Here is a 14,059-nt window from a genome sequence, read left to right on the forward strand (position 1 = left end):
CTACTGCGACCTAAGACTACAAGAGTCCTTTAACGAAGCGATACTTCTGCTATTTGAACCTGTACGTTTCCGTAAAAGCAATAGTAACCTCTAAGGTTTGTCTAACACTAAGGACAATTCTTCTGTCTACAGGCTGAGCCTGTGAGCTCTGTGTATCAGTGGGAACTGAAGGGCTGACGCTCACCAGCGTGGAGTAGGAATAGGCGGCTTCTGCTGAGGGGGTTACGAGAGGGCGGCTTCTACTAAGGTTAGTTGGAAGTACTGGCTTCCAGCAGCATGGAGTAGGCAAGGCTGGCTTATAGTAACGAGAGGTAGAAGGGCTGGCTTCCAATAACATGGATACGGGTAGGACCGGCCTCTACTATGAAGTAGGAAAGGCTGACTACCACCACCATGGAGTAGGCAGGGCTGGCTTCTGCTAAAGTGAGGTAGGAAGGGCTGGCTTCTAATCTTACAGAGTAGGTAGGATGGGCTCCTGCTAAGATTGGGTAGGAAGAAATGGCTTCCAGCATCAGGGAGCCGTCAGGATTGGCTTCAGCTATGGAGAGGTAGGAGTGGGGTCGACCTACACCAGCATGTTGTAGGCAGGGCTGCTTCTGCTAAGGTGAGGTAAGAAGGGTTGGTTTCCAGCAGTGTCGTGCAGGAAGAGCTGGTTCCTGCTAAGGTGAGATAGGAAATGGAGGCTTCTGCTAAGGTGATATTAGAAAGGCTTGCTTATACAGAGAGGTTTGGCTCGTGCGAGAGAGGAGCGAAGAGTTAGCTTACCGTGAGGAAGGTCAGAAGCCACATGAGGCATGCCGTAGTTGCGCACCAGTTCCCACTCAAAGTCGTCATCCTCGCCCTGGCTGTATTCACACTGGCTGGTGTCTCCGTCCTGCTCGAAGGTGCAGCCGGCTGAAGAAGGAAGCAGGGAGAGAAATCAGCACAGCAAAGGGGTACGAGGACAAAATACAGAAAAAGGCATTGGTAATGCATCGGTTTCGCCTATGTAATGACTAACGAGCTGTTTTCATCAATCGTCGTTGGAAGAAAAAAAGATAACAGATAACACAGGCTGATAACTTCAGAGCTGGGGATCCTGGTTCAAGTTTCGGTGACGCCACATAACATCCTGAGATTTTATGCAAATCACTCAATCTCTCCAGGTGATAAATTAAAATATAAATAGACTAAAAGGCAAAACTTTATGCAAATATAGTTTCACCAAAGAAGATGTTTACAGTATTTCAGCAGTGGGAAGAGAAGTAGTTGAGGAACAAGCATTGGTAAATGCAGGAAAAATATGCTGCAGCCAATAGAAAAGGAGGAAAGGTCAGTGGCACGCACAGGAACCAATGAGAAGCCAGGAAAGAGAAAAGGTGGGATGTAAATCTCTTTTTATTTTATATTAAAAACAATAGATTCCTGCATGCAAAACCGAACATTTTGAAACGGCACACACCAAGGGCAGGAAGCAGTGCTTAATTTGTAATAGAAGGTGTGCCTAAAGCTCTTCTCAGAAGCCAGCAGCCGGTGCAATTAAATGACAGCGCACCGAATATCATGGCTGCATAGTCTTGAATTCACCTCAGGCTTCTATACTTAACCGTAAGTCAAGACACCCCCTTCCCTTTATCTCATGTTGGCAGGTTTCTCCCTCCTCCCTTTGTTCCCATTATTCAGTCTTACTCTAACCTCCGTCTTTTTGCTTTGTGTATTTTCCCCTCTCGCTCTCGGTAAATGGCTAATGGGGAAGAAAGTTGCTGGACCCCAAAAATGAGTGCCAGTGGTTTTCAAAGGCAACCACCGGTTCAAATTAAGCACTGCTTATGGTCTACCATCAAAAGACACAAAACAATGTCAGATTCCAACAGATAGCCTCGAAATCTGATTTGCTGTTAGGAGAGGGGGGGGGAGTGTCCAAATGGTAAACTGTCATTTTTCGTGCAGCCACAAAACATTTGGAATCACTACTGTCAGGGCCAGCTTTAGGACAGCGCGACCGCACTGGGCGCTGACCTATAGAGGGGGCACTGACCTCAGGGGGGCACTGTGTTTAGCAATAACTTATAATTGGAGAGATGAAGAGCACTTTTGCCTGGTGGTAGTTAAAGAATCCGAGGAGGCGGTCATGGGTTGTGGTGGCCCCAAAATGATTTTCGCACCGGGTCCCACCAGCGCTAAAGCCAGCCCTGACTACTGGCACCAACCGTGCACACACTACAGTAATGAAAACAAGAAGGGAAGCTTAGGGGTCGCTCTTCATTGACATTTTAGCCTTCAGATAGCATACTATTTACTGGAGCACCACACTCGTATTTAAGTGCATAGGTTGCCTGCTTGGGGAACTTTGGGAAAACAAGGCTGGCCCAAACAGTTAATCAATAACAAGCAGTATCCCGCCCAAAGGAAAATGATATATTAAATAAAGGCACAGTTCTCCACTAAGGAGGCCCAAACAGTTACCAGCCTAGTTTGCCCCCAATGGAATGGCAAGTTGGTCCCACAGAAGGGCTGCATATGCAACCTAACCCTGAGAAACCAAGGACAAGTTAACTGAGGGACTGCTGGGATTATAGAGCATGGCACACCCATTTGCGCCAGCTCAAAATGGGCATCACCATTGGAGGCTGCTTCTTCTTAAGTACCCCCCATGACAAATGGCCCACATTGGTTCTTGTTCGATGGTCCCCGCCCGTCTTGCAATGGTGAAATAATTGCTGATCTGGATCGCTCACTGCTAAGCCCCGTCTAGTAACTAGAGGTGGCAAATTTGTAAAATGTTTCGTTTCCCCGCAAATAAGTGGATTCTCGTTCAGTTCCGCCTTTGGGCTTTCCATCGTAGTGGAAGTATGCTCTCAAGTACGTAAGTAAGCATGTAAGATATCAGTTTCATGCAGCTCAGCTCACGCGTGACATTTCTGCGCCAACCAAGACTTCTATGAGTGAGAACTGTGCATCCACTCAAGTATAAGAAAGACTGAAATTCGGAGAAAAAAAATAGGTAACTCAAGAATCAGAATTTGTGTGAGATTATGCTTCTATTATCAAGAAAATATGAAAATTCCATACAGCCCTACTCATGATGTCCTATAACCCAAAGATGGTGTTTGGTTTTACATATCGCGGGAATCTGTTGTTTCAGATACATGTCTTTCAATACACAAACATCCCACTTGCTTTGCATACTAAACTATTATGTACAACGAAACACAAATGTAATCAACTGTGATAGTGCACCTGTGCCAATACTGATCCACCCAGCTACAGCAGTGGAAGTGTCCTCGTCCTGTGCCAGCCCTCTGATCCTGCCCATTCTGACACCGGATCGAGGCACTGCTGCCAAGCTGTTTATCCTTGGAGGTGAAAGGCTCGGTTCTGTGTGCCAGTACCGTTCAGAGAGGGAAGTGAGAGGAGAGCTTGGGTTCCCGACCATGTGGCAATCTCATTAGCCGATTTTTTTTAAAGTGGAAATAATGTATATAAATATTGTATATCATTGTGCCAGTCTAGTGAGCCCACCCATCTCCAAAGGCCTTTTAGTACCGTGAAGACCTTTACTGGCCAGGGTGGCATATGTGGAGTAGGAAAGGGGAGAACTCTGTGTCTCTGCCCTCATCAGAAGCGCCTAAAGGCAATGGAAAGGCAACATTTCATTGGTAACAGGGTGAAAGGCAACATACAAAATTAACTTTCTTTACCACTTAAGGTTGTTCAGCACACCCCTTTGAAAGACTTGTCCTGCTAATGCTGTATTTTATATGAGCTCCTTAATACAAACCTATTGCTCCAGAGACTCACCATACCCGAGGCATGGGCCATGCAAATCTGCCCCCGAAATCTTGGAGTGAGACAGGTCAAGTTTTGTATCCAAGCACCCTCCACACACGAGCTCTGTCCCTCCCGTATTGCATATTGGCATTGTTTGCGCCTAGCACATCTTTGAAAAGGTGCGCCGGGCGCAAACAATGCCAATGCGCCCCATTATGGTGAATGCGCAGCCCTGGCAGCTGTGCATTCATGTGAAAACACAGAGCAGCCGCTCTGTGTTTTCACAGTGCAGGGTACAACCCGCCTGCACTTTCAAAGGGGATGTCTGGGGGCAGGGCCGGCTTTGGCACTGGTGGCGCCCTGTGAGACAATGTTTTTTGTCCCCCCCCCATGACCACATCTACCACGTATTCCCGCACTACCACCATTTAACAGTGCTCCTCAAGTCTCTATAACCACTCTCTCTCAGACTGATTTAGTTTTATAGCGCCACTCATACCAGTGCAGGGTGTCCGAGCACTTTAGATCATACACACGTTGGCACAGAGACAATCATACATGTGTAAATCAGTGTACACGTAGCGAGCTTTGAAGTTCAAGACTCTTTCCACATGATGGACATCATACAGGGGTGATGCTTAAGGCATTGTGAGATGCTGGCCGTTAAAAGGGGGCGGTACTGTACATGAATGGGACTGTACGGTGGGCATGATAATCCATAATGAGCACACAGGTCACTATGTGGCATGGCATACCGGTCGATGCCTAGTGTTATGGTGGATTTCATATAGGAGTGGCAGTCTGTTGGACATTGTGTTGTGTCAATAACTGACTAACATATCCACTACTCAAATTACTTTCATAGTTTTTCCTATACTAATTCACCACTAATCCTTTATAGGTTCCGAAATAGCATGCTACTCACCAAAAAAGAGCTTCAACACCCCCAGGGCTAGCAAGTGCTACATAAATGCACACCTTTTTCCCTTCTCTATCCCTCCACTACCCATCTCAATCCAAATAACTAACATATCCACCAATCAAATTACTTTCATATTTTCATTATACTAATCCACCACTAATCCTTTATGGGTTCCGAAAAAGGACTTTGATGCCTCATAGGGGGTAGTAAGCGCTAGATAAATGCAATTACAAGTACAATTACAGAAATGCTACATAAGACAGCGGACTACAAGGTGTAGGAGTCACATGTATCTATACTGGTAGGCAGTATAGTTTAAGAGTTCATGGTCTGGAAAAGCACAAATTCAGAATTTAAAACATAACATTGTTAGGGGTTCTCTTTAATAATACGAATTGATTTCTACCCAAATGAACCCTTTTTGCAAGATTAGGAAATAAAAGACAGTGCAAAAAGATAGAACGCTCTAAACTATATGCAGTTTGCATGCAGCTCTTTGATGACAGTTAATAGCTCACTATGCTATATTAGGATTTCATTACAAGACCGGAGGCTAACATTATGCTTATCACCTTTAATGCGTCTCCAAGCAGCTGCATACATCATAAAGCAAGTGTTCCAAATAGAACGTTAATAACAATAAAAGGCATGAGCCCACAACATTCAGCCTCTTTTAAATGCGGCTCCAGGCAGATAAGTTCTCTTACATTTCTTCTCCAACTTAAATTTATATTGTGCTGACAATGTACCTTCTCTAATTTACTTTTCACTTTACCTTACCATACTGTTTATATATCCGTGTTCTCTTCACACACTAAACCGTATCTGTGTCCTTTCGTACGTCCTGCCTCTCTATCCGGTCCGTGTTTGGGCCTCCCCCCCCCCTTTTCTCTTCCTCCTCCATTGTCCTCATTACCACCTCCAATTTATGGAGGTTGGATTATGACCATGCGCTTACCCTCTAATTAAAATCTATGTTTAGTATTATATTCAATACACCTTTGAAAATCCTCCTACCCGGACTTCATTGACCAATCCTCCGCCCGCTTCGCTGATCAGTCCCGCTCTCGCTTCACCTCGCCGTCCGGTCTGATCCCATTTTCACACGATTTAACATCGGCGCCTGTGCGCATCAAAGATTAGAGGAATGAACCTTGGCAACGCGACGCTAACGTCGTCGCGTTGCCAGGGAACATTCCTCGACTCCATTTTTGACTCCAACGCTGCCTATCGGGCCTTTGTCCACGCGCTGCCTGTTTCCTGGCAACCAGCGTGTCAACAGCCTCCGGTGATCGCGCTCGAGCGCATTTACGATCACCGGAGGAAAGGAGTTGATCAGCTGTGGCAGTTTCTACGCTTCTATTCTTAATCCTTTGCCTTAACCTTAGCCTTTAATCCAACAAATAAAATAAGAAGGGGACGGGAGAGTTATATTAATATAATTATTATTTTTTAAAACCTCATTCCCCTACCTTACCTAAAAAAAAAAAAAGGGGGAGAAATACAATTATTTATTAATTTTTATTATTATACTATATTTAAAAAAAAGAGAGAGAGAACATATATTAAAATGAATAAATAAATAATAGGAAAGAGAATACTCTATTCATTTTATATTTCCTACTTCCACCTATCATGTCTGACTTTGATTCAGACGAAGCAGAGGCTAGCGCACCTACTCCCAACTTAAACAATGAGGGTTTTAAAAACATAATTCACGAGGAAATGAGATCCTGTATGTTGGAGACTTTGTCTAAAGTGATTACATCTAAAAGATCCTTCCTATGTGATGAGGATAACAACTCTCTAGACCAACATACTCTCCCTAACGAAGATCTCACTAATACAAGGGGAAAAAGACTAAAAAAATGTAAAACTTAGATTTTATCCCCAAGAGCACTGGAGGTCCTAGTACCTCTACTTTTATGGGAGGTCACTGCACCTCTATTACCTTGGGTGTCCCTTGCGGCACAACACATAAAGGTGTCCCCAGCGGCACAACGCATAAAGGTATCCTCAGCGGCACAAAATATCCAGGTGTCCCCTGCGGCACAAAATATCGAAGTGCTCAAAATGACGGCCTCGTCGATAATGATGATGATCTTGATATTGATGATGCCTCTGATTCTCCCGATGAATATGTCTTAGATATAGATCAAGACGATCTTGATTCCAACTCACTCGATGAAGACCTTCCTCACTCTTCTAAAGATACCATCTTAAACCCCCTAGGTCAAGAAATGTTCTTTCCCCTTAATATTAAACACCCCAAGAGCTCAGAATGGATTCCTCTCGACCTCGTGAGCAAATTCATAAATAAATTGCTAAGGAACCCCCTAGACAGGGATGCTCAGAACCTATTAAGAGCTGAATGCTCTCGACCCTCCATCGGAGATAAAGCTTGCCAGACTCCAAATCTTGATCCAGAACTCCTCAAGTACCTCTTTAAACTTGGAAGAGACCCTAGAAAGGGTATGGAGAGATCCCTAAAAGGTTGCCAAGATAGAGTCCTATATAAAAGCAACAATATCTCAGCAGGATACAATGTAATTACTTAAATCTGTATGTACAAGACATTACAGTTTAGCGAACAAAAGAGAGGAGACTTCAAATAGTTCAATCCATGCGCCCGTAGGCGTCATATATTATACGAAGATCAGTAAATATACAGAACAGTTGTAACAGCACTGTAGGGTATAAATAGCCAGGCAACCCTAGTGATATGTGTACAAAGTGCTCGTGACAGTGAAGTAACGGCGCAAGTGACAACGTGAAAGATACCACAGCAGAAGGCGCAAAAGAATATACAGTATTTACAGATTAAAAGGTTCAAGCATCAACTTATTCAATGGTACAGTTCGTGATTTCAGTTATGTTAATGAACCAGGGGTCAGAGTACGCCTAGGGAGTTCGAGCTGGTGGGCAATGGTCGACGGCGTTTCGATCCTCTCAAGTTAGGATCATCCTCAGGACCTGGGTTGCCTATTTGTAGAGTGCTCGCGGTCAGTCCCTGGCACTGACCGCGACGAGTACACGACTGTGACTTGTCCGATACTGCGGATTTATTCCTGACCCCTGAAATCCTCTGATGCCCCTGGCTCATCGACTGGGCCGGCTCCACCGTCCCTCGAGTGACGAACAAACCGCACGTCCTCGTTTCTTTTCCCGGAATTCATAGCCAACCCCGAGTGACTACCAACCGCACGTCCTCGGTTCTCCCCATTCAACAGCGACTGCGCGATGGACTCCTTCCTATAATTGCTCTTCATTCCACCGCCGTCCTTTTTCATCAACGTTGCTACACCAGCGCTTCATTCAATACGCTTCAGAGCACTCTACAAATAGGCAACCCAGGTCCTGAGGATGATCCTAACTTGAGAGGATCGAAACGCCGTCGACCATTGCCCACCAGCTCGAACTCCCTAGGCGTACTCTGACCCCTGGTTCATTAACATAACTGAAATCACGAACTGTACCATTGAATAAGTTGATGCTTGAACCTTTTAATCTGTAAATACTGTATATTCTTTTGCGCCTTCTGCTGTGGTATCTTTCACGTTGTCACTTGCGCCGTTACTTCACTGTCACGAGCACTTTGTACACATATCACTAGGGTTGCCTGGCTATTTATACCCTACAGTGCTGTTACAACTGTTCTGTATATTTACTGATCTTCGTATAATATATGACGCCTACGGGCGCATGGATTGAACTATTTGAAGTCTCCTCTCTTTTGTTCGCTAAACTGTAATGTCTTGTACATATAGATTTAAGTAATTACATTGTATCCTGCTGAGATATTGTTGCTTTTAGACTGTACTCACCCAGATCTCAGTTTGGTCTATGGGTAAAACTCCTGTGGTTTTTCTACTAAGATAGAGTCCTAGACATCCTGGGCCCCCTTGCAAGAATTATCGATGTCACGGAAGAAAGCTACATTAATGGGACTCCCCTTAACACAGAACTCATTAGAGGCCTTAGCCAGAGAGCTCTCGTTCTACTAGGTAACGCTAATGCCAGCCTCAACTCTGAGAGGAGAAGAGTAGTCCTTACCAAAATTAGCCCGAAACTAAGCGACTTAGCCGACAAAGAACCCTCTATCAACCCCAAGGGCTTGCTCTTTGGCGAAGTCCTGATTAAAACTCTAGGGAAATATGTCTCGACTTTTACAGCCCTAGATAACGCCCACCAAAACACGAAGAGAGTCTTTAACTCAAATAACATTTTCGGGAGGGCCGGTAGACGGGGCCAGTCTTCCGGCCGCTTCAACCGGAGGCCCTATCCTAGAGGAAGAGGATATGGTGGAAGGGGATTCACTCCCTCAAACACCCCTCAATTCTTTCCGCAAAGAGGAAGAGGATTTCGTTCCAGAAACTTCAGATCCCGCGGAGCATCCATCGACAACAACACCCAAAGTGAGTACAATCCCTACCTCCCCTCCTCATCCCCTTTCCCCCAAAGTAGGTGGGAGACTCAAACTCTTTTTCAACAATTGGAAATTAATAACCCAAGACCCATGGGTTTTAAATACTGTGAGAGGGTTTATGATAGACTTTACCCAAACTCCTTACCAATCTTCTTTCCCGAGAGAAATGTCTCTTACCTTAGATCAGGAAAAGATAATAGAGGAGGAAATCCCCTCCATGCTTCAGAAGGGCGCTATAGTAGAAGTCCCCCTAGAGATGCAAAAATGTATAAGCACCCTCTTCCTTGTCAAAAAGAAAGACAAAGGTTGGCGACCCGTCATAAATCTAAGAGATCTCAACAAATACCTTGTTTACAGACACTTCAAAATGGAGGGAATTCATCTCCTGAGGGACCTACTTCTAGAGGGAGACTGGCTTGTAAAATTAGACCTAAAGGATGCCTACTTTACCATCCCCATGGCCAAAGTTCACCAACCTTTCCTTCAATTCTTATGGAAAAACCATATCTTCCAATTCAAAGTCCTTCCCTTCGGTCTCTCTTCAGCCCCCTGGTGTTTCACCAAGGTAATGAGATCAATCGCTTCATCCTTAAGAGAAAAAGGTATTCGCATTATACTATACCTAGACGATATTCTCATCCTCTCTCAGGACCACTGTCAAATCCTTCAAGACCTGAAAACTTTGATGGACTTACTAGAAAACCTGGGGTTCATCATAAACAAAGAAAAGTCAATCCTTTCCCCTTCCAGAAACTTGGAATTCCTAGGTTTTAACGTAGATACCATAAAATGCCTCCTTCTCCTTCCTCCAAAGAAAATATCAAAAATAAAGAAAGAAATAAGACACATCCTAAAACTTCAAAAATTTCCCTTAAGGGAACTAGCCAGGTTACTAGGTCTCCTTTCCTCTTCGATACAAGCTATCTTTCCAGGCCCATTAAATTATCGTGCCCTTCAGAGAGTGAAAGCCAGAGCCCTTCAATCGGGCCTCTGGTACGGAGACCTCATCTCGCTAGACCAAGAAGCAAAAGTAGAACTGATCTAGTGGTTAGACAACCTAGAGGCATGGAATGGGAAAGCAATATTTGGCTCAACTTCAGAATTCATTTTAGAATCAGATGCCAGCCTTCATGGCTGGGGAGCTTGCTTCCAAGGCCAGAACACTGGCGGAATCTGGTCTCTAGAAGAATCCTCACATCACATACATTTCTTGGAATTGACGACCGGCCTCTATGCCTTGATGAGTTTCAAACAATCCATTCAGGGCAGGTCCATCATCCTAAAAATGGACAATATCTCCGCTGTTGCCTACATAAATCGGCTAGGTGGCACCAAATCTTCAGACCTCTCCAACCTAGCCAAGACACTTTGGATGTTCTGTTTAGAACACAAAATATCTCTAAGAGCCGAATATTTCCCAGGCAAATCCAATGTATCCGCAGAGTGGAACTCAAGGTTCCTCTTAGACTTCAGTGACTGGAAACTCAACGCCTCCGTCTTCAATTCTATCAACACATTTTGGGGTCCCCTGGAAATAGATCTTTTTGCCAGCAGGCTAACCTTCCAAATCGAGAATTATTACAGTTGGATGCCAGACCCGGGTGCTCTGGCAGTGAATGCCTTCCTGCAACCTTGGCAAGGCAGCAACGGTTACGCTTTTCCCCCCTTTTCTATGATCCAGAGGGTCCTTCAGAAAGTCAGACTTCATCGGTGCTCAATCGTCTTAATCACTCCCTTTTGGCCCTCTCAAGCCTGGTTCCCAACTGCCCTGTAGATTAGTAACAACCTTCCATTCCTAATTCCCTTCCTTGTGGACCTTCTTACAGACATAGACGGTCATCTTCACCCCATGGTTCAATCAAGGAAACTGAACCTTCTTGCCTGGAGAGTGTCAGGAGATCCAATGATCTCTCAAGACTTTCGTCAACAGCTTCAACTCTCCTCGGTGAGTCTTGGGCCCCCGGTACACACTACCGGTACAACAACATTTGGAAATCTTGGGTTCGTTGGTGCTTGGAAAGGAACCTGGACTCCGTTCAAGCACCTATCGTTGACATAATCAATTTTCTGGTAGAACAATTCGAACGAGGCCTTAGTTATAGATCTATCAATTGTTATAGATCTGCCATCTCCGCTGGTCATTCCCTCGTCAATAGTAAGACAATTGGTAAAAACGCAATTATTTGCAGAGTTCTCAAAAGCATCAGACTCAGGAGACCTCCTAGACCCAGATATCAATCCCTCTGGGATGTCAACTTAATTATTGACCTTTTTACAAACTGGCCTATTAATACCCTTCTAAACAATAAAAACCTTTACATCAAACTCGCTACCTTACTTCGCTTAATTTCCTGTCATAGAGTCTCTGATGTTGAAGCCCTTGAAATATCTAATCGATCATGCAACATGTTCGGAGTAAACTTTGATCTCTTCAGAAGAACCAAGACCATGTCCGATTCCATCTTTTACCCTCGTTTTGATTCTTGCCCTAAACTCTGTGTGGTTGACTGTATGAAAGAATACGATTCTAGAATGAATTCTCTTCGTCCTCCTAGTGTGACTCAATTACTCATCTCCTTTGTTAAACCCCACAAAGCTATCTCTTCCAGTTCAATTTCTAGGTGGGTTAAAATTGTTATGAACCTAGCAGGTATTGATTGTGAGAAGTTGGCCTGATATGTAGTGCTCACTATTCTAGTGATCACTGTGTATCATTCCAAACGACCCTTGTTGATGATTGGTTGCAAGTCATCCTTATAGACCAGCTATCCTAGTAGCGTGGATACGAGCAGTCTTAGGCTAAACTCTAGAGGGCGTGTTAAGCCAGCTGTTTACCATCACATATACCCCTTGAACACCAAGTGAAAGGACACCACACAAGTTGTTATGAAAATAAAAGGATATTTATTTATAACAAGACTACCCTGGCTCTTTATGAGTCAGGGAGCTAAGCACACTACAAAACTCTTTGGAAAATACTTCAGTTGCACAATTTACACAAATGCCCGAGGGGCACGAGAAACCATCTACACTAACAGTGAAATGCGAATGGTTATTGTCTGGAGGTACTGATTCCGGAGTGTTCCGATCAGTGGGACTAAACGAAAAAGGGACTGGACACTTGTAGAGCGAACCTGCGATGGAGCACCGAGATGCTCGAGTTACCTAGCCCGGAGGCTGCGGCTGCGTGAAGTTCGGCAAGATGTCGGGAGTCCTCGTGTAGTCTCAGGAGCCTGAAAGAAGAAGTTGCTGGCAGGCGACCAGTGACGATGTTCAGAGCGATCCAAGCCTGGATCGGTGATGAAGGAAACCTGAAAGCAGAGGGGACTCAGTTCTCAACCGCTAGCCAGCGATCGTGTGGGTACCAGGGGGGTACCGGCTGAAGTCACCTCGACCAGGTGAGTGGGTGACGTCGGACTCGGCTGTTCCTCGGACCAGGAGGCGCGGCGGCGACCAGGATGGAGGGCGAGCTGTCCCACGAAGGTGTCTGCTGTCGATGATGCTGGGCCCAGGAAGGGGCAGCGGATCTTGGCAGTGGCAACCCAAGCGGGGGAGTCAAGATGGCGTCGGGAGTGGACCAGGAGGGTCCGTGGTACTCCTCTGTTGAAGGGGAGCAAGAGCCAGTCTGGGGCAACCAGACCGGTGATGCAAATAATCTTGGAGCGTCGTGAAGAGGGCCACAAGCCGGTCGGCAAGTGGTCGGACAACGCTGGGAACAGCAAGAAGCGGAAGGGCCCCCACGCAGATCTCGTGGATGCTGGGGAGACAGACTTCGATGCTGGAGCTGCTCAGGGTTTAGGGCTTCTCAAACCCTAGGTGCACTCACTCGAGGGTCCCTCGGTGGGCGTGCTAGATAAGCGTCGTGCAGGTTCTGAAGATAGCCGGTCCCGCAGGTCTCGTCACACCTATGACTCTCAGCTGGGCTGATGAGGTAGGTAAAAGGTCAGAGATGGCAGGGAACTCGGGTCTCGTCGAGCTGGGCAGTCTTGATCCGTAGGAGACGTACAGCAAACCGCAAGCGCTTAGGTGGTGCCTGCTGGTGCAGGGTGGCTACTCCTTAGCCACAAGGGAGAGTCTTCAGAAATAGTCAAGAGTTCCTTTCGTGGAAAGTGGTTTGTGATTCGGAGTTATCCGATTATCTGATTATCCAATTTGGGAAGGGGACTCGCTCCTACCTTTATTCTAAGAAAAGGGGCTGGCCCGTGACTAGGTTCTACCTATGGGTGGAGCCAGGAGGGGGGTGGTTACACCCCTATCCTTTGTCCGGCTTCGCGCCAGCTCAGGGGCTGGTGTGCCCCTGAAACTGGTTTGAGCCGGGCTATGCACAGTGAGCACCGGGGTGCCACTTGCAATCACCTTCCTTTCAGCCCTGCCTACCTGGGATACACAAACCCTGTCTGGGATGGTGCTAACACCGCCCTCGACAGGAAACCCTTTGTCCAAGCTCCCCTTGCTGGAAGGTCCCCCAGCAGCAGGAGGTCAGACTTGTGTCTGGTGGCAGCATCCATTTTGTGATGCTGAGGCTTGAGTCAACTTTAACCGGGGTTCAAGGTTACTTCCATGTCGTGTCCCTCTAAAAGGGGGGAATGCTAACCCCGTCGCCAGGACTGGCGAGGGGTTCGTATTCCCATTCGTATGACACCTTACTCGACATGGGTAGGTGATGTGATGCCAAAGTTAGCAAATAACCGCAAGGATTATAATGCATTAAAAGTAGTTGGCCCGCGTCACCATGGAACGGCTATTAGGACTTGGTTCCGCAAGCCGTCGACGGGCTCAGCTCGCGCCAGAGCACCGTCCCACATGATTCCCTGCACTCTGCCTTCAGGATTGATAAGGCCTGCTATAGGAGTGACTGATAGGAATCCATGTGTCCATTTTAGGGTTTAGGTGTAGGAATACTACACCTACAGCAACGGGTGATTACACCACGTGGCCCCAGCTGTCGTGCAGCCAGTTGT

General features: G+C 46.0%; 1 protein-coding gene across 2 annotated transcripts in view; it reads right to left on the reverse strand.

The window, feature by feature from the left end:
* Positions 1 to 14,059, reverse strand: part of PTPRU (protein tyrosine phosphatase receptor type U) — an 849,745-nt gene that overhangs the window by 544,804 nt on the left and 290,882 nt on the right. For both annotated transcript variants that reach the window (XM_085647595.1, XM_085647594.1), the window contains exon 2: positions 766 to 894. In XM_085647595.1, the coding sequence (XP_085503721.1) occupies positions 766 to 894 (129 nt within the window). The remainder of the gene's footprint in view (positions 1 to 765; positions 895 to 14,059) is intronic.

This window comes from Triturus cristatus, chromosome 3_2 (genome assembly GCF_964204655.1).
Source record: "Triturus cristatus chromosome 3_2, aTriCri1.1, whole genome shotgun sequence".
NCBI classification, from domain to species: domain Eukaryota; kingdom Metazoa; phylum Chordata; class Amphibia; order Caudata; family Salamandridae; genus Triturus; species Triturus cristatus.